Consider the following 20,847-nt stretch of genomic DNA (forward strand, 5'->3'; position numbering starts at 1 on the left):
TGTATGCAAACCACGCATATACATCTAAATTGATTACATTATATTTAATTTATCGTAAGTTGATTAGCATAATACAAAGTATTAACAAATTCTGTGCAAATATGCATTTGTGACTTCTTTCCTGTGACTTTTTTCCTCTTACTTTTTTTCCTACAATCGATCAAAATACTCTCTCGAAGGTTTCTGCGAAGAAAAATAGTCTTATGTGTGGCGCCCGAGAGAGTGTGATTTTTATCAATATACGGTTTGGCGCCCAAAGTTCCATAGCGGCTATCTAAATCGTCGACTCAATTGAATCGGGGGCGTCCGCCGGCGAACATTTGGGTTTTAAAATGACGCCCTGGGTTTCCCGTTAGCTCTATGGCGCTTACGTTCGTTCTAAACCACGGGTTCCCACGGAGTCGCGAATGGCTTTCTGTGGGTTGCCAACTGGTAGAGACTAAACCATAGCAATGAAAAAAAAAACATAAATATTTAGAAGGATATCTAATCGGCTTTACTAACATCACTGGAAATAAAATAGAGAAAAAAAACATGCACACTGTGTAAAGTTGTTCTCAGTCGTGTTTATGAGTCTTTCAAAACTAAAACGTCATTTTGAGACGAGTCATTCGGAACACACCAAATAGATATATAGTTCTTTCGTCGGCATGAAGCTAGTTACAAAAAAGAGACATGATTGAACAGGAAGTTTTCACCTTGAGAACACAGCATATAAAGTCGCATTTGAAGTTGCCAAGCGCAAAAAAAAAAAAAAAAAAAAAAAAAAAAAAAAAAAAAAAAAAAAAAAGGAAAATATCATGAAATCCTGCATGTTGAAGATGGTGAGATAAATTCTTGGGGATTCCAGTGCAGTAAAGATTCAACAAATATCTCTGTCTTATAATACTATTCAGCGGCATATGGAATACATGTCCGTAGATGTTAGGCTTTCACCATTGTTTGCTTTTCAAGTTGATGAATCAACAGACGTGAGTTCGTGTTAGCAAAAGGCGCGCCATCTATATTTGGGTCACAATCCGGCTTTCAGAAAAACTAAAAGATTTAGCTCCTTAACCAAGGGGAGTTCTATTGCATGATTCTCCGGTATGCCCTCGCCAGCAAGACTCTTCCAACTCCAGTGTTAATAAAGGTCGTAAATAATATTAAATCTGGAGCCCTGTACCCCGTCTGTTAATTAAAGAACTGTGCAAAGAAAGTAATAAAAATCACAAAGATCTGCTTTTCAACATTACAGTACACTGGCTTTCAAAAGGAAATGTGAATCGCGTTTTGACTTGAGTTGTTTTTGGAAGGGCAAGGGGAACAAGATCTTTTATAATACATTTATTCAAATTTATTCAAAATTTATTCAAATTTATTTTTAAAAAAAACGGTAACAATTGTAGGCACAAAGGCCTTTTTTTCACATTGGCCGTTTAAACAAATAAAACAGTAACGTAGCACTAAAAATGTGGAATAAAGAAACAATGTTACATAGTTATAATACAAAATGAGATAAAAAAGAGAATATAATAGATGAATGAGAAATGTTACAATGAGTCAGTTATGTCATTAAATAATTTTAGTTTTAGTTTAGATTTGAATATATTTTCAGATCTAGATAGCTTTATTTTATTAGGAAGATTGTTCCACACATTAGAACCACAGTAGGCGAAGCTATGTTTTTGGAAAAAAATTGAATATGGGAATGGTAAATTAAGACGACGATTTAATTTTATGTTAAAAGAAAATAGATCTGATAAGTAAGAGGGGGCTGTTTCGTAGAATATTTTATATAAGAAAATTGATTTAGTATATATTATCTTTTTATTTAATGGAAGTATTTTAGTTGTAAGAAAAGAATCCAGACTACTAGACAAGCCGGTAACCAGTTTTATAGCCCTTTTTTGTAAAGATAGAAGAGGACGCTGCTTAGTTATAAAGCTGCCGCTCCACACTACAGAAGCATAATCCAACCTAGATTGAATAAAAGCTTCATAAAAAACTAACCTGCTCCTATAGTCGAGAAAGTTCTTTATCCTTGCTAATTGAAAAGTTGTCTTTAATAAGGACATTCTTAGAAAATGAATATGATCGGACCAAGTGAGGTTGTGATCTATAAACAATCCTAGGCATTTGTAACTATCAACCTGTTCAATGTTTGTATTGTCTATAGTAATGTTTAATGCGGTGGATGGAAGACGAAGGCGTTTCTGATGAGTTGTAATAAACATTGACTTGGTTTTATCGGGGTGAAGTTTCATTTTGTTAAATTTTGTCCAAGTGGCAAGCTGATTGGCACACGTTTGAAGTTTGTAACTGAGTGACTCAGCACTGTCTGCAAAGACATGTAAAGACGTATCATCAGCGAACATCTCGCACTGACCAGCGTCAATGTGTAATGGAAGATCATTAATGTATAAACAAAAAAGTAAAGGACCTAAGATTGAGCCTGTGGAACCCCTATATTGACATATTTCTGTGAAGAGATGGTATTAAGGTGAAACACGTGTTGAGATCGGTTAGATAAAAAGGAGTGAAGTAACCTAACTGTAAAGTCGTGGAATTTGTATGGAATTAGTAAACCTCAACGAGTGTTTGAAGAAAGTATCACCCATTTTTTTATGTAGCATGCCTATCGAGTTTTTTGTCATTTTATGTCAACATATCTTTTCGAGGATAGATTTTCAATACTTTTTCAATAAAAACAAAACAAAGAAATAAATTAATGACACAAGATACACATGTTTTGTATAAACTTTAAATTTTGCTCATCAAAATTTTTAATCTTAATTCGGTACTAACACCTTTTAGCTATCCAACCCGAACATTTCGAACTTCTACAGACTACTGTTATCTTTTTATTGCTATATGAAATATGGTACCCCCCGAAAAGTTTTCACACAGCTACGCGGACAACGGCTATCTTCGAGCGGGTATTACATCCTTTATTGCCCGCGACGCACCATAAACTATACAATTATCTATCGGCCAAGCACTCATGTGTGCCGAACTTGGAACTATGGAGGAAAGCTAGGCAGGAGCCTATAGGTGTGCAAATAAGAAGGGGGAAGTGGCGCTGGGTGGGTCACACACTGCGAAAGGCTCACACAAATATTACACGCCAAGCGCTTGAGTGGAACCCCCAGGGGAAGCGGAAGAGAGGGCGCCCAAGACAGACCTGGAGGCGGAGTCTTCTTGAAGAACTGAAGCCAACAGGGATGTCTTGGGAGATGTCAAAATTAATAGCCGAGGACAGGAAGAAATGGAAGGAAATGGTGGAGGCCCTATGCTCCATAAGGAGCAAAGAGGACTAAGTCAAGTCAAGTCAAGCACTCATGTACCCGCTGGTGTAGTGACTTATTTTCTTTATTCTACAAATAAGTCGAATAAACGTTGTTTTGTACAAAGTAAAATTTGATATCGAATTCTATATAAGGGGATGCGCGTAAAAGTAATGAATGGGAAAAGATTCGTTGACGCGCTTGAATAATTATATTAGAGTACAGTAAATCAAAATAATTCACGATAGGTAGAAACTAACCACGTGGGCTAAGTAACCATCTTGTTTTTATTGTCTGTCTATTGTTTACTTTATTTGCAATACATATAATCAGAGTTTCTTCCAGGCATCTCTTCGGGGGGGCTTTGCCCCCCCGAAAAATTTTTACCGCCCCCCCGAACGAAATGAAATTTATATAATTTATATAGAAAATATATACTTTTAACAGTGTCCGCCCCCCCGAAGAAAGTTTACCGCCCCCCCGAAGATTTCAAGTGCCCCCCCCCGGAGAAAAAAGTCTGGAAGAAACACTGCATATAATCGTTTGTTTTTTTGCTGTTTTAATATTATACAACAACATTTAGGTTAATATTTAAAACTTTGCCAAGAAATGTACTGCGATTTGTCATTGTAACACTACTAAACAATGTTTAGTACATTTTATACTAAGCTGAAATAATGCGTCATGGACATGTCTGTCAGTTTTAAGAATGCACCAAGTCCATCCACTTCTTTCCATCCTCGCTATTCAACCAACGGCCTATTTAAGATTTTCTTACATCACCATGTTATAGGCTTGAACGCGTTCTGACTGTAAACGACACATGTGTTAATGTGTATGCCCATCCCTCCATGTAGGATTTACTGGCAACCAATTTAAATACTAGATGGGATAGCTGATACGCATTCACTGTATAGAAACATAGTGCTTGTCTCTATCTACAGAGATGTGTTATTCACGGTTGAATAAACATTGGTAATCTATAGCTCATCAGACATGCACGCACTATCCAGCGGTGGGGAGGGGGGAGGCGTTGCCTAGCCTCAAGCGCTGTATCTAGGAATGTTGTAGTTGGCTATTACCAAGAGGCAAAAAAATTGTGCAAGCTACAATTTAAGTAGACATTGTATTGTAGTGAGAAAACAAGCTAACAAACGAACTTAATCTGCTTTTTTAAATATTTGTTTTGAGAATAACACTCGATTATTAGGATATGTAATACTTAATAATTATAAATTCATTACCTGTAGTATACATATTTTCTGCTTACATATGAAAATCTATCTAAAGCTTACAACATAAGTCAACACGTATTTTATTAGCCAAATGGCTCTTTTACACATAACAAGACTCGTTTTTCTGTTTTTCAGTGCCTTTTTCCAACCTTCTTTTCACGTTTTCTCAACTTTGCATTTTTCCTCAAAATTTAACATTCAAATCGCTAAGGCTTTAGAACCCTTTATCATATACGACAGAAACTTTCCACGTACATTAAACATTATACTGTCAACAATACTACGTTTGTACATTAAGTTTATTGCAATAATTTAGGAAATTTTGATATTTATGTAGCACAACCCCCTAATTTTTTGTACATAGTTTTCTGTAAACAATTGTATTCAAAATTGATTACGAGCTATCGCAATGAATAAACGTAGAAATATATAGTTTGGTTTGAGAAAACTATATGTGTCATCAGATTTTTAAAATCTCTTTAAGGAACAATGTTATAGAGGTTTCAAAAGGTGTTAGTTTACACCTTTTCGTGGCTACCATGGCAACCAGTACTGGTATTGGCGGCTATATGTTATTTAATTTTTGTCTATTGGTTAACAACTTTTAACAAATGAATCTATTAAACATACTAAAACATGTTACATTTTTAAAAATTCTATCCGTGGTGTCATCCTTAAGTTGAGAATGACATGAGGTTGGCGTTAAAAAAAAAACTCAACCGCGAATGTTAAAAACATGTAATTGCACTCATCGTATTAAAACAGTTATCAATAATAATTGATATTGAAAGTCTACAAGAAAATCTTTTTTAGGTGTTTATTAATGTCCTTACTAATTTCGACTTTTTAATTCTATGGGGGTCGCGAGTCACTTACATTTTATATAAGGGGGTCGCCACTGTTCTAAACAGTGCGTTAGGCAAAGGATAAGATGGGGCGCTATAGTCGCTTACTAAATTTAATCAGGTGCATTATCCGGCTCTCCGACAGGGTACTAATTGGCGCCCCGGGCTTTCCCATGAGCGCCATTGAATCTACGTTAGTTTTAAGGAGTATCGTATAATATTGACTAGGCGGCACACTACCATCGATGATTAAACCGAGCCAGGGGCCATACGCGGCGCCCCTGCGGTAATCGGTGGCTCACGAGAGCGCCCCAAAACGTCCCCGACACGCTGGCGGTGAGTGATTAACGGTGATATTAGTATTAGTGATTAGCGTACACTCAAGGCTTTCTTACAGCGGTAGTGTAGATAAATCCGTGTCCAAATAAATATGATCTAATCACAGGCATTTTTTACATTTAAATAACTCAGTTTTAGAAAACAAGGTCACGCGTCTAAGAATATGGGATTGGTAAAGCATTGATGAAACCCTAGAATATATTTCGTCAGACTTTATTTGTATTTTATGCATTACTACATATTTCATCCGATCGCCATTAAACTTTGGAAAGCCGTTATGATTACTGCTATGGAGATTTGCGCTAAACATAAAAACTAATAAGACAGGTGACTTCCCGGCTGAATGCAATTCGGCGCCCATGGCTCCAGTGGCGTGCAGACCTATGTAGATGCCCGGGGTCAAATCAAAAGGGAGATGCTCCCATAAATACAAACATACATACATACACACATATATATATATATATATATATATATATATATATATATATATATATATATATATATATATATATATATATATATATATATATATATATATCTTTATATATATATAACTTAATTACAAAAAAAAATATGTTGTGCTGAAAGTTAATACACACGGAAAAGCATTTCTTTTAAAAATTTTACTTATCTTAATCAAGATGAAAACGTCGATTACTGCTAAATCCCAATGAATGAATGTATGGAACTTCGGGGCGGGGAGGCAATTGGGGGACATGTCGGGGCGGGGTCTGTGATGCACCACAAAAGCGTCTCATCCGGTATTGTATTACCGCCCGGGACCGTGGTGACAAAAACTTTGTTCGTGTCTACAATTAGGGCGTCAGACACGCCTTTATTTATGGCCTGATTCTCTCTTGGCCTGTTTGAGAATTCCTATAGTGTAACTAATACAGGTGAGAGTGTGCATTAAACTAGAGATGCTTTACATTTTTTTTCTCTAAACCACTTGGTCAAAACCTCAACCCTTGAAAGAGATGGGTGATGCTAGATTCAAACTATCTGAGCCTTGAATATAGCAGAAGTGAACCTTGGTTGTCTAAAGCTGCCAGACCTACCATACCTTAATACTTTAAAAAAAAACACTTCTACGTCGGACTGTGTTTAAAAATCCACTGTGCTATGTCAGACCCTCCCTACAGCTTGGACGTGTTTTCCCAAATTTAACACCCAGGTAACGCATGTCTAGTTCAGGTGGGGGATAATCCACTAACGGCATCCATGGCATAAAAACCCACACCGCATCCCCACATTTCACTACATCAATAAAAGTGGAATAAAAGTGGCTCTGTATGTGCCCCCAATTACTTTAAAGAAAGCTCTACTCAGAATTAAAAATACAGTGTATCAAAAACAATATGGGCATTCTTAAGTATGCTCATACAATGCATGAAAACGAATCTATTCTAAAGGATGCCCCTACATGGGCGTAATTACACTACAAATATATATTTCACCATAGATGCCCCACAAATTTATAATAATAATATGGGCATAATTACCCTTTGGATGCCCATAAAATGTATCATAATGAACATGTAAATAAAAAAAAATCTTTAGAGATGCCCCCAATGTTAACAACGATGATTGGTGTGATTACTGTTGCATGTCCTTCGAGTGTGTTACATGAATATAGGCATAATTACTTTCAATATGCATCTAAAATATATAAAATATATTATAAAGTGAAGTGGGCATATTACTAGATGCTCATAAAATATATTATATTGAATATACGAATGATTACTTTAAAGATGCCCCTACATGGTATAAAAATAAATATGATATAATTACTCTACGGATGTCCTTGAAAATGAGTATAACGAATACGTGTATATTACTTTAAAGATGCCCCTACGGTGCATGGTAATAATTTGGTCACAAGAACTCTAAAAGATGCCCCTACACTATACTAAATAAATATCACACACATTTATTGTTGGAATATCAATGACTGCCATTGGACTACCCTTCATTGCTGCCCGCTTTTTCTTTATAAGTTTCGCCATACGGACAGTGAGTGTAATGTCAAAACGAATGACAGACGATTGAGTGTCAATTTTTTTTGGGGTGAGATCGGCAGATATATGGAAAGATACGATGAGACCATGACACGACATATCGCTACTTTTTTAAAATTATATATATATATATATATATATATATATATATATATATATATATATATATATATATATATATATATATATATATATATATATATATATATATATTCCACCCCCACTGGATGCCTCCCGGTGGTGGATGCCCGGGGACTAGGCCCCGTCCGCCCTCCCTCTGCACGCCACTGTATGGCTCTCTTTGAGTGGGATAGCGCCTATGCTCGTTTTAAAATGTGCAATAGACAACGGAAAAAATAAGACTTTATAGTCGTTCAATAAACTAAATCAGACGCGTTCTCTGACGCCCCTGGAGGGTAAGATTTTCCCCGGGCTATCCTCGGACTTTCTTCTAGCCCCGTGGGGACGATATATATATATATATATATATATATATATATATATATATATATATATATATATATATCACCAGATAGCGATGACAGTTTAGAACAACTAAAGAAACAAGTGAAGGTTCTAATTTGGGTTATGACGTCACCGCAGAATCTTAACACCAAGGCTCAAGCCGTCAAAGAAACTTGGGCGACTCGTGCTGAAAAGGTTCTTTTTATGAGGTAAGGACAAAATCCCAATATATAAAAGGCCATGTGCGCACTTCTGTCTCTCTCTCTCTCTGTCCGCGAAGTATGTTCAAAGTATAATATCAGTATCTTCAGAAATATATGGAGAACTTGATACGGACTCTTGTGGGAAATAATATGTTGAATGTTTTAAATGTATAAAATAAATTTTATTTATAGAAGAAAAATAAAAATAAAGTCATATTCGAAAGTAGAAATACCATTTTAATTATACAACCGGAAAAGTGTTTATAGTTGTGACAAGAGCGCTTTAAACAATAACGTCACATGCCACATGTTTACACTTTGGAAAGAACACAACACTAATGACGTCATCTTCCGATTTTAGAATATAAAGAAAGGAATTATTTCATTCCAATTTGATTTAGATCTAGATCTAGATCTATAGATCTACTTATCAATGCGTGCGCAAAGAAATATAAACGTTTCTCGGTCAAACTAATACAAATTACTTTAAAAAAAACATATTGACCATTGAATAGCCGGGCTTTTAGCGAAATCTTAAGTCTCTTAATCAGTGTGTGTATTTAATATGGTGGTCTGTTGACTTATAATGTATATAATTTGGTTTTAATTTTTCTAATTGGTATTGGTAGCCTGTTATTTTAAATGTGTCGGATTTTTAGTTATTTAGTTATTTCTTTGCATGGTCACTAATATTGATCAACGTGTAGTAAAGCACATTGCGTTTTGACCAACAACTATTTTATAAAATACGAGCCGACCCGCGGCATATCATACGCCGCTATTTAGTTGTTTTATTTTCTACTTTTCAGTAATTCATAATTTGTGAATTCGACAGTACCAATGCTGCCACTGAAAACATTTGCTTTAAAACACTATCAGTAGCTCGTTAAGGACGATAACCCCCCCACACTCCTTTCCCCTACCCCTCCCCCCCCTGCTAAATTAAACTCCTCTTAGTTACCTCCCCTAAGTTTAAAATCGTTTCAAACTAAATTATCTGCCCCTAATAGCTGTCACTAAACCCGGCTCTACGATTGTAAAAATTTAACGTGAACCACAGCTCACCAGACCATGTGGTGGGGGGTGGTAGGGAGCGCGCTTACAGCTTGTTTTCTATCGTCTCCAAGAAGAGAATTATATATATATATATATATATATATATATATATATATATATATATATATTTTATTTTTTTTTCCTCAAACACGTATAACATTAAAATATATAGGCCTATAATTCACGTGTAACGGGTAGCGACGGCTAGTAGTTTTATAATAGAATTGAGACTTTCGTAAGGACAAAAATAGTTTTATAATTGAAGTGAGACTTCGGTAAGGACAAAGTAGTTTAATAATTGGAGTGAGCCTCAACACATGAGTATCAAGTCAACTATCGTTTTTACCTTGTAATGGTCTACTAGGCAAGTGAAATCGAGTTACTGTGCCTTCGGCATATGAAGGAATAATGTGGTCAGCTATATGTCCAGCCGCGTTTACTTTTCCTAACGTGAGTTTAGTACCCTTTAGCGTTGGGTGGACTCAGGGACAGTCTACCGACTTGAACCCGATTTGAACTCGAGACTTACGGGTTAGCAGTCGAGCTCTCTGCCGCTAGACAATTCCGTCCCATCTGTCGCAGACTGTATAATTAGGTATGTTTATATTATATTGTGTTTTACATGAAGTTGCATGAATGAAGAGTACCTGGCTAGCGGAAGGACTGTCTGAGCGACTCGTCATGTATTTTCCCATGCTTTTGGGTGAGATCGCTCATGTACGTAAGGGGAGAGAATGGACCGTATAAAAGGTAGAGCGAAAGGTGAACGGGGGTGCTTGCGCTTGGACTGTGACTGTGAATGTAGGATGTCACTACGTCACTTTGATTCGTGACTGTGATTGTACTTATACCAAATTATACTAGTTGTTTATCTATGGATTTACTAATACTATGGATTCATCATTTCACTGTAGTGTATAAAGTGTAAATAAAGTTATAGTTTCACAACTACTGTTGCTCGTGTGAGTATATTGAAGAACCCACAATAACAACAATGAAGTTCATGTTGTTACACCATCTACAGCCCCTTACCAGATTAATATTATAATCCATGTTAAAACTCCCAGAATAACTTAATATCATAATCTGTTCCAGCTCTTAAACCAGCTTAAAATTATAATCCATAATACAGCTCCAAGACCAGCTTAATATTATCATCCTTAAAACAACTCCTAAACCAGCTTAATATTATAATCCTTGTAACAACTCCCAGATTAACTTAATATTATAAACTGTTCCAGCTCTTAAACCAGCCGTAATATTATAATCCATGAAAGAGTTCCCAGACCAACTTAATATTATAATCCTTATTACAGCTCTCAGACCAACTCCAGTTTTCCAGCTGTAGGTTTGAATGTCAGTGAGGGGAGAGAACACCTCACAGTTAAAACAATGAAAGCTTTTGCCTACGTCTATCAGAATTACTTTCACTACTATGATTGGTTTATGAAGGTATGAAAAGTGCCATTAGATTTTAAACTATATACGGGCATTATGTTGCATCACTTTGTGTTTTATCCATAATTAAGTATTTTAACTATAGTTAATGAAGTAGCTTTCCCCATGACAATGATAAATGTAATGTTGTTAATTATAATTAGCTCTCAATTACATGTTCATTAGATATCCTTTTAGCTGGAACAACTTTTGCGTAATTTTTTTTTAAACAGATTATGAATCACCATCAAAATACACATTTGCATTTTTAGGCGTAACAATTAAATTGTAATTAGACGTTTTGTATTATGAATAAGTAAACCATCTTAAATGAATGAAACTACATGTCAGAAAGGAGTAATACTATTGTAAATCGGTATCACTCCTCACCGATGGTGAAAACTGAAACTGAAGCGAACATAGCAAGGCAAACTGACGCTGTAAATTACATGTCTGAGACAAAAAAAAGTGCTCTGTTCTAAGAAGAAGTGATCTTAACTCGAGACAGGTACACATTATAGCTGGGTTGACTCAGAAGCATCGAACTCGAGACTTATGGAATAGCAGTCATACTTCTGCCATGCCCAAAATCTGTTGTTTGTCACATTTTAAGCTCATTTTGTTGGAATATCAATTTTTATGTAAATTTTGAATGATACTCAATTTCAACATGTAGGCCTATATCTAAATAAATTGTGCACACTGAATACCAGAATTTTGCCACCTGATCTATAAAAAAAAGAATTTGACACGTTTTTCTTGTACAGGTGGATGATGACACGTTCGTCATAGTAGAAAACTTGCTACACTTCCTGTCAGACAAGAACCAATCAGAACCGGTATATTTTGGGCAGACGTTCAAACTTTTTGTGAAACAAGGATACAATAGGTAGTTTAAAAAGTCTTATCTGTCACATATTAGGATTAAAAAACATTAGATAACTACTGTTGTGTACTGCGTCATTTTGTGTTAGATTGCTAACCAGCATCTACCGGGTAATTTCTTCCTCGTTTTTTATTTTCATGAAATGGGGGGGATTTCCTGCAACACAATTATGTGTTAAGTGAAAACATGTTGTGTACCTTATGTTTCGTTGAATACGACTTCACCTTGTTTTTACTTTCTCGTATATACGAAGTATAGAGAAAGTCTTTTAATCGTGCAAAAAAAATATAATCGAGATTTTTGAAAATCTCGACGCTTTACAGCTCCCTGAGTCGGAAAAGCATAGTTTTCCAATCTTGCCCGTATGTCTGTCTGTGCGTGTGTCTGTGTGTGTGTGTGTCTGTAAACACAATAACTTGAGTACCGTTACAGCTAGGTTGATGAAATTTTATATATAAGTATTATATCAAAATCGTAGATTCGTTTCAACTTTTGAGCTATTTCCGATAACCGGAAATGGAGCTTTTTCTACTTGAGTACTATTTCAGTTAGATAATTGAAATTTCATATGTAAAAAAAAAGATCTAATTCTCTACCTTCTCTCAAATTTTGAGTAATTTCCGTTGACCGGAAATAGTAATTTTCGCTTTTTCCGATTTCTCAAAAAACGCATGTGAATTTATAGAGTACTAATAATATTCCGCACTATTATGCACATTTTATTTGGCGTTTACTTGGTGTGCCATTCTTTTTTTCTACGAGATTTTATTCTATTTTTGAAAGTTTAAGTATTTAAAATGGATTAAAAATCATGTCTATATCCCGAGGTGCCACCCCTTGTTGTTTCATATAAGAATATTCGAGAAAGTTTAGATCACTCCCGGTTAATTTTTTATGGATTTGCTTCCGTTGCCTTTGTCATCCAAGAATAAACAACAAGGCAAGAATCGTTTGATTTTGGAGTTATCTCTGCTAGATGAGTTGCTGGCCCTAACTAACGAGACTTATCTGCGTAGGGTGCGAACTCGAAACTTTCAGAGTTAGCAGTCAAGCGTCCACCTGCCCAACCACGCGTCACCTTGCCGGGTTTCACGTCGTACAAAGCCTCCCAGTCTACCTGGGACATAAGAGAATAGAGTCGTATCTCTAGTGATATGTATAAGAGCATACACACACTGTATTTTTACTCTCTCATACCGGCAATATTTTTACATTTCGCATGAATCCTAGACTAAAGTTCCCCTTACAAACCTGACGGTCTATGGTACAAGTGAAGTAGAGTTCACCTGTGTCTGTGACCTCAGTTTGTGAAGGGATATGTGTGGTTATCCCTATGTCCAGCCGCCTGTACTTTCTCTAACGTGAGTTAGATTCCCCTCAGAGCTGGGTGGACTCAGGGACGGTCTTATGACTTGAATCCGGATTTGAACTCGAAACTTACGGGTTAGCACCCTAGCTCTCTACCGCCACTTCGAGCTAGAAGTCTCACACATCTACTAAAAAAGCTGGAGATACAACGCGTACTTTATGTTTGTATGTCGTGTTGTGATATTTGTCTTCATCTCCCAGCGGCGGCGCCGGCTATGTACTGAGCAAGGAGGCGCTGAGAAGACTGTGCGAGAGGGACGACGCTCAGAGGTGTATCAAAACAAACACCGACGAAGACGTGGAGATGGGCAGGTGTCTTGAAAGTCTAGACGTGAGAATCGGCGAGAGTCTCGACCAGTTCGGGAAAACCCGCTTTCATGGCTTCCCGCTACAAACTGTAATGGATAGCCACTGCGACACGGGATATGAAAGCTATGACTATTATAACTGCACTAATAAGGTACGTTTCTTGTTTCGCTATTGATTAACCATAGCCAATGTTTTTTAATGATTTCTGATATTTTTCATACCATTTTTTAGTTCAGTTTTTTAAGGTATTTTATCGATTTTTTGGATTAAAGATTTTTATTACCCCTCAAATATCCCTCTTTACACAAAAAATCTACACCGATATGCTCAGTGTTTCTTCCAGACTTTTTTCTCCTGATGGAGGGGGCACTTGATATTTTTGGGGTGGGGGCAGACTTAATTTTTCCGGGCGGGGGGGGGGGAGGGGCGGTAGACTTTCTTTGGGGGGTGTAGAGGGGCCGGAAGATGCCTGGAAGAAACTCTGTCCCCTAGTTACACACTCACGGTCATCTACTTACACACACACACACTCACACACACACCCTTAACCCTCGTATAAATGTCACTAGTTACTCTAGTTGAATTATCCCAACCTTAAGTGTCCGTGTGTTTACAGGGATGGCGATGGTTGAGTGACTACGCCGTCAAGTTTCACTACATCTCACCAATCAACATGTTTCAACTGGACTATTTCATCTACCGCTTGAGGCCGTTTGGTTTCTTCAATCGCTTAGTTGTCTAGCTCCAACTGTCACGTTATCAAATTTGGACAAGTGAACTCATGTATTTGATCCAAGCAACAGATATTCTGTTTAGTACAAACATTTTCAAATGGGGTACGGCTAAACGACATTAGGATGTATCCATGATTCTAGTTTTATTTACCATACTTCTTGTGCTTTATTGCATTATTATCATATATGTATATATGACCACACACACACACACATATATATATATATATATATCGGGTCCACCAGCAATATGGAGATGCAACATCCGGATCCTCTAAAATTGGGGCCTGGGCTTTGTGCTTTTAGACTATGGAGCAATATATATATATATATATATATATATATATATATATATATATATATATATATATATATATATATAACATATTGTCATTCAAACAGATTTGGACAAGTATGTGAAGTAAGGTTTGTTAGATGCGACAGTTCTTGCATTGAATGTCTACGAGAGTAAATGGTGTGTAGATCTAGCATTTTGTTAAACTTTTATTTTTCAATCTGATAGTCACTGATTGAAGTAGAGGAGTTAACCCTAACGGCATCTGGTGGTTGAGATTCTGACTGCAAAAAATGCAACAAAATTATGGAGGAGATGTGTTTAAAAATATGTCTGTGTGTGTATGTGTGTGTATGTATGTCTGAAAATGTGTGTCTGTGAATGTGTATGCGTGTGTGCGCGTATGTTTGTGTACGTGCTTGTGTGTGAGTGTGTGTGTGTGTGTTAATGGGTGACAAAAACTGCTATACTAATTCCTCTGCATATTATTTTAGTATTCGCTCCGTTGATAGCAGATATTGGTATTTCCGTGTGCCGGAAATAAATTACGATTTCAACTTTGGAAATTCGAGCTTCCAGTAAGGTTTATTTTAAGGAATTTATAGGCCGTGCAGAAACCATTGGGCGAAAATGATTTTTAATATTTAATTTATTTGTATATTTTTTATATCTTAATATGTAATATACGCAAAAGTTCGTGATCGCAAATTTTTGTAAGTGCACTAAAAATAATAAAATAAAATGAAATTTAAAACTATTTTCTTTAAGAATGAAAAGCATTTTAAAATTTTAAAACTACAATAAACTGATCGCTATAATGTGTATCGGAAAAGTTTGGAAAATGGTAGGCGCCTTTCTAAAGCTTAATCATGATATTTATAGCACTTCAAGGGATTATAGGGAATAAGTTATATAGTATAATTATATAAAAATTAACTGGTACCCAAAAAGCTATTAAAAGTGGTTAGTATTATTATTTATAAGCAATTTAATACCCTTACTAATTTTTTAGCAGCGACGCAAGGTTTTATGTTATAATTATAAAAAATAGTTATACATTTTACTATTAAAGGATAATTTATTTATTTTTTTTTAAATTTTAGTGACCGAATAAAAGTTGGCGAACAAAAACACAGGAATCGATTTTTCCGTATTATATGCATTTCAAACATACTATGTTGTCCTTTTTTATGAATTTACACATTACCTACCACTACACACTTCAACATCCCCCCCCCCCCAGGCCCTCGCTTGACGTAACGGTTTTGTTTCCCTAAGTCCTACACCAGAATCCTTTCAGTCCCAGCTTTTGTCAATAGGCCAGGTCAAACTGTTCTTGCAGAAATCGGACAAAAGCTCTACTGTGTTGTTAATGGCATTTTAAAAAGGGAGATTAATCTCGTAGCCTGCTTGATGTAGTCAGATGAATGCCCAGCGACACGTATATACGTGTGGTTGATAAAAAAATATTGAGTTCAGATTTTATAAGCGTTCAATCAAGATCAATGTTTCAACGCATGTTTACCTGTTAAACATGTATTTTAACAATCGCCACAACTGTAGCAAAATACACTTTATCAAAATAAACTTGGCAACACTTTGCTGTAGGTTTCGACCTTTAAGGTGGGAGGTTTAAATCAAATGTCAACAGACTGCTAATATAAAACTAAAATTTTAGTCTAGAACTTTCTGAACTTGCGTCGTTGATGTTTCAGAGTACGTTCCCTTGTAAAAAATGTTTTGTCTTTTAGCTCTATCAGGTAAGATTTTTTCGATATTGAAAAAAATGTATCAATATTTTCATTATTTTTTAATATTGTCTTTATTGATTTATACTATTTATAATATTATAATTATTATGGTTAGTCAAAAGTACATTGGAAGTGTATTTAGAACATTTTATTATTATTATTATTATTATTATTATTATTATTATTATTATTATTATTATTATTATTATTATTATTATTATTATTATTAATATTATTATTATTATTATTATTATTGTTATTATTATTATTATTATTATTATTATTATATGATTATTATTTTAAGTTGCTTGCAATATTATGATTATCTTTCAGCTATTATGATAGCAGTAGTATTACAAAGATCCATTTGACGTATTAGGTATCAATTTAGTTAATATAGAATTTTATCAGAAAAAATATCTAGTTTAATATAATTAATAACGCGAAGAAGAAACATTCAATAAATAAAATGAAATTATGTCTAATTTTATTTTGGAAATTATTTTTATGGTGGGGGTGGGATCAGTGGATCACGCCCCCCCCCCCCCCCCCGATGTAAATTGTATCATATAGGCTACATGCCCCTGTGAAATGGCCGAAATGCCTTCCCGTACTGTGTAGTTTTTCACTGTTCCAGTCTTGATGTCCAGCCTGTCCTGTACCGTGTAGTTTTTCAATGTTCCAGTCTTGATGTCCAGCCTGCCCTGTACCGTGTAGTTTTTCACTGTTCCAGTCTTGATGTCCAGCCTGCCGTGTAGTTTTTCACTGTTCCAGTCTTGATGTCCAGCCTGCCCTGTACCGTGTAGTTTTTCAATGTTCCAGTCTTGGTGTCCAGCCTGCCCTGTACCGTGTAGTTTTTCAATGTTCCAGTCTTGGTGTCCAGCCTGTCCTGTACCGTGTAGTTTTTCAATGTTCCAGTCTTGGTGTCCAGCCTGCCCTGTACCGTGTAGTTTTTCACTGTTCCAGTCTTGATGTCCAGCCTGCCCTGTACCGTGTAGTTTTTCAATGTCCAGCCTGCCCTGTACCGTGTAGTTTTTCAATGTCCAGCCTGCCCTGTACCGTGTAGTTTTTCAATGTCCAGCCTGCCCTGTACCGTGTAGTTTTTCAATGTTCCAGTCTTGGTGTCCAGCCTGCCCTGTACCGTGTAGTTTTTCAATGTCCAGCCTGCCCTGTACCGTGTAGTTTTTCACTGTTCCAGTCTTGATGTCCAGCCTGCCCTGTACCGTGTAGTTTTTCAATGTCCAGCCTGCCCTGTACCGTGTAGTTTTTCAATGTTCCAGTCTTGGTGTCCAGCCTGCCCTGTACCGTGTAGTTTTTCAATGTCCAGCCTGTCCTGTACCGTGTAGTTTTTCAATGTTCCAGTCTTGATGTCCAGCCTGCCCTGTACCGTGTAGTTTTTCAATGTCCAGCCTGCCCTGTACCGTGTAGTTTTTCAATGTCCAGCCTGCCCTGTACCGTGTAGTTTTTCACTGTTCCAGTCTTGATGTCCAGCCTGCCCTGTACCGTGTAGTTTTTCAATGTTCCAGTCTTGGTGTCCATCCTGCCCTGTACCGTGTAGTTTTTCACTGTTCCAGTCTTGTCCAGCCTGCCCTGTACCGTGTAGTTTTTCAATGTTCCAGTCTTGGTGTCCAGCCTGTCCTGTACCGTGTAGTTTTTCAATGTTCCAGTCTTGGTGTCCAGCCTGCCCTGTACCGTGTAGTTTTTCACTGTTCCAGTCTTGTCCAGCCTGCCCTGTACCGTGTAGTTTTTCAATGTCTAGCCTGCCCTGTACCGTGTAGTTTTTCAATGTTCCAGTCTTGGTGTCCACCTGCCCTGTACCGTGTAGTTTTTCAATGTTCAGCCTGCCCTGTACCGTGTAGTTTTTCACTGTTCCAGTCTTGTCCAGCCTGCCCTGTACCGTGTAGTTTTTCAATGTTCCAGTCTTGGTGTCCAGCCTGCCCTGTACCGTGTAGTTTTTCAATGTCCAGCCTGCCCTGTACCGTGTAGTTTTTCACTGTTCCAGTCTTGGTGTCCAGCCTGCCCTGTACCGTGTAGTTTTTCAATGTTCCAGTCTTGATGTCCAGTCTGCCCTGTACCGTGTAGTTTTTCACTGTTCCAGTCTTGGTGTCCAGCCTGTCCTGTACCGTGTAGTTTTTCACTGTTCCAGTCTTGATGTCCAGCCTGCCGTGTAGTTTTTCAATGTTTCAGTCTTGGTGTCCAGCCTGCCCTGTACCGTGTAGTTTTTCAATGTTCCAGTCTTGGTGTCCAGCCTGCCCTGTACCGTGTAGTTTTTCAATGTTCCAGTCTTGGTGTCCAGCCTGCCCTGTACCGTGTAGTTTTTCACTGTTCCAGTCTTGGTGTCCAGCCTGCCCTGTACCGTGTAGTTTTTCAATGTTCCAGTCTTGGTGTCCAGCCTGCCCTGTACCGTGTAGTTTTTCAATGTCCAGCCTGTCCTGTACCGTGTAGTTTTTCAATGTTCCAGTCTTGATGTCCAGCCTGCCCTGTACCGTGTAGTTTTTCAATGTCCAGCCTGCCCTGTACCGTGTAGTTTTTCAATGTCCAGCCTGCCCTGTACCGTGTAGTTTTTCAATGTCCAGCCTGCCCTGTACCGTGTAGTTTTTCAATGTTCCAGTCTTGGTGTCCACCTGCCCTGTACCGTGTAGTTTTTCAATGTCCAGCCTGCCCTGTACCGTGTAGTTTTTCACTGTTCCAGTCTTGTCCAGCCTGCCCTGTACCGTGTAGTTTTTCAATGTTCCAGTCTTGGTGTCCAGCCTGCCCTGTACCGTGTAGTTTTTCAATGTCCAGCCTGCCCTGTACCGTGTAGTTTTTCACTGTTCCAGTCGTGGTGTCCAGCCTGCCCTGTACCGTGTAGTTTTTCACTGTTCCAGTCTTGGTGTCCAGCCTGCCCTGTACCGTGTAGTTTTTCACTGTTCCAGTCTTGATGTCCAGCCTGCCGTGTAGTTTTTCAATGTTCCAGTCTTGGTGTCCAGCCTGCCCTGTACCGTGTAGTTTTTCAATGTTCCAGTCTTGGTGTCCAGCCTGCCCTGTACCGTGTAGTTTTTCAATGTTCCAGTCTTGGTGTCCAGCCTGTCCTGTACCGTGTAGTTTTTCACTGTTCCAGTCTTGGTGTCCAGCCTGCCCTGTACCGTGTAGTTTTTCACTGTTCCAGTCTTGGTGTCCAGCCTGCCCTGTACCGTGTAGTTTTTCACTGTTCCAGTCTTGGTGTCCAGCCTGCCCTGTACCGTGTAGTTTTTCAATGTTCCAGTCTTGGTGTCCAGCCTGCCCTGTACCGTGTAGTTTTTCAATGTTCCAGTCTTGGTGTCCAGCCTGCCCTGTACTGTGTAGTTTTTCAATGTCCAGCCTGCCCTGTACCGTGTAGTTTTTCAATGTTCCAGTCTTGGTGTCCAGCCTGCCCTGTACCGTGTAGTTTTTCAATGTTCCAGTCTTGATGTCCAGCCTGCCGTGTAGTTTTTCAATGTTCCAGTCTTGGTGTCCAGCCTGCCCTGTACCGTGTAGTTTTTCACTGTTCCAGTCTTGGTGTCCAGCCTGCCCTGTACCGTGTAGTTTTTCAATGTTCCTGTCTTGATGTCCAGCCTGCCGTGTAGTTTTTCAATGTTCCAGTCTTGGTGTCCAGCCTGCCCTGTACCGTGTAGTTTTTCAATGTTCCAGTCTTGGTGTCCAGCCTGCCCTGTACCGTGTAGTTTTTCACTGTTCCAGTCTTGGTGTCCAGCCTGTCCTGTACCGTGTAGTTTTTCACTGTTCCAGTCTTGGTGTCCAGCCTGGCGTGTAGTTTTTCAATGTTCCAGTCTTGATGTCCAGCCTGCCCTGTACTGTGTAGTTTTTCAATGTTCCAGTCTTGGTGTCCAGCCTGTCCTGTACTGTGTAGTTTTTCAATGTTCCAGTCTTGGTGTCCAGCCTGTCCTGTACTGTGTAGTTTTTCAATGTTCCAGTCTTGGTGTCCAGCCTGCCCTGTACCGTGTAGTTTTTCACTGTTCCAGTCTTGGTGTCCAGCCTGTCCTGTACTGTGTAGTTTTTCAATGTTCCAGTCTTGGTGTCCAGCCTGCCCTGTACCGTGTAGTTTTTCAATGTTCCAGTCTTGGTGTCCAGCCTGCCCTGTACCGTGTAGTTTTTCACTGTTCCAGTCTTGGTGTCCAGCCTGCCCTGTACCGTGTAGTTTTTCAATGTTCCAGTCTTGGTGTCCAGCCTGCCCTGTACCGTGTAGTTTTTCACTGTTCCAGTCTTGGTGTCCAGCCTGCCCTGTACCGTGTAGTTTTTCACTGTTCCAGTCTTGTCCAGCCTGCCCTGTACCGTGTAGTTTTTCACTGTTCCAGTCTTGGTGTCCAGCCTGCCCTGTACCGTGTAGTTCCAGTCTTGGTGTCCAGCCTGCCCTGTACCGTGTAGTTTTTCACTGTTCCAGTCTTGTCCAGCCTGCCCTGTACCGTGTAGTTTTTCACTGTTCCAGTCTTGGTGTCCAGCCTGCCCTGTACCGTGTAGTTTTTCACTGTTCCAGTCTTGGTGTCCAGCCTGCCCTGTACCGTGTAGTTTTTCACTGTTCCAGTCTTGGTGTCCAGCCTGCCCTGTACCGTGTAGTTTTTCACTGTTCCAGTCTTGTCCAGCCTGCCCATGTACAGGTCAGCCACTGCTAGCCTGTTCAG

The 20,847-nt window shown here is 38.3% G+C and overlaps 1 protein-coding gene across 1 annotated transcript in view; it reads left to right on the forward strand.

The window, feature by feature from the left end:
• Positions 1-14,175, forward strand: part of LOC131935523 (glycoprotein-N-acetylgalactosamine 3-beta-galactosyltransferase 1-like) — a 29,488-nt gene extending 15,313 nt beyond the window's left edge. Inside the window, exons 3-7 of the mRNA XM_059291956.1 lie at positions 8,271-8,383; positions 10,750-10,885; positions 11,638-11,759; positions 13,326-13,584; positions 14,050-14,175. Of these exons, the coding sequence (XP_059147939.1) occupies positions 8,271-8,383; positions 10,750-10,885; positions 11,638-11,759; positions 13,326-13,584; positions 14,050-14,175 (756 nt within the window). The remainder of the gene's footprint in view (positions 1-8,270; positions 8,384-10,749; positions 10,886-11,637; positions 11,760-13,325; positions 13,585-14,049) is intronic.
• Positions 14,176-20,847: the final 6,672 nt, after the last annotated feature.

The sequence above is a fragment of the Physella acuta genome, unplaced genomic scaffold (assembly GCF_028476545.2).
Source record: "Physella acuta isolate Inbredline_101_S28 unplaced genomic scaffold, ASM2847654v3 ptg000013l, whole genome shotgun sequence".
In the NCBI taxonomy this organism is placed as follows: domain Eukaryota; kingdom Metazoa; phylum Mollusca; class Gastropoda; family Physidae; genus Physella; species Physella acuta.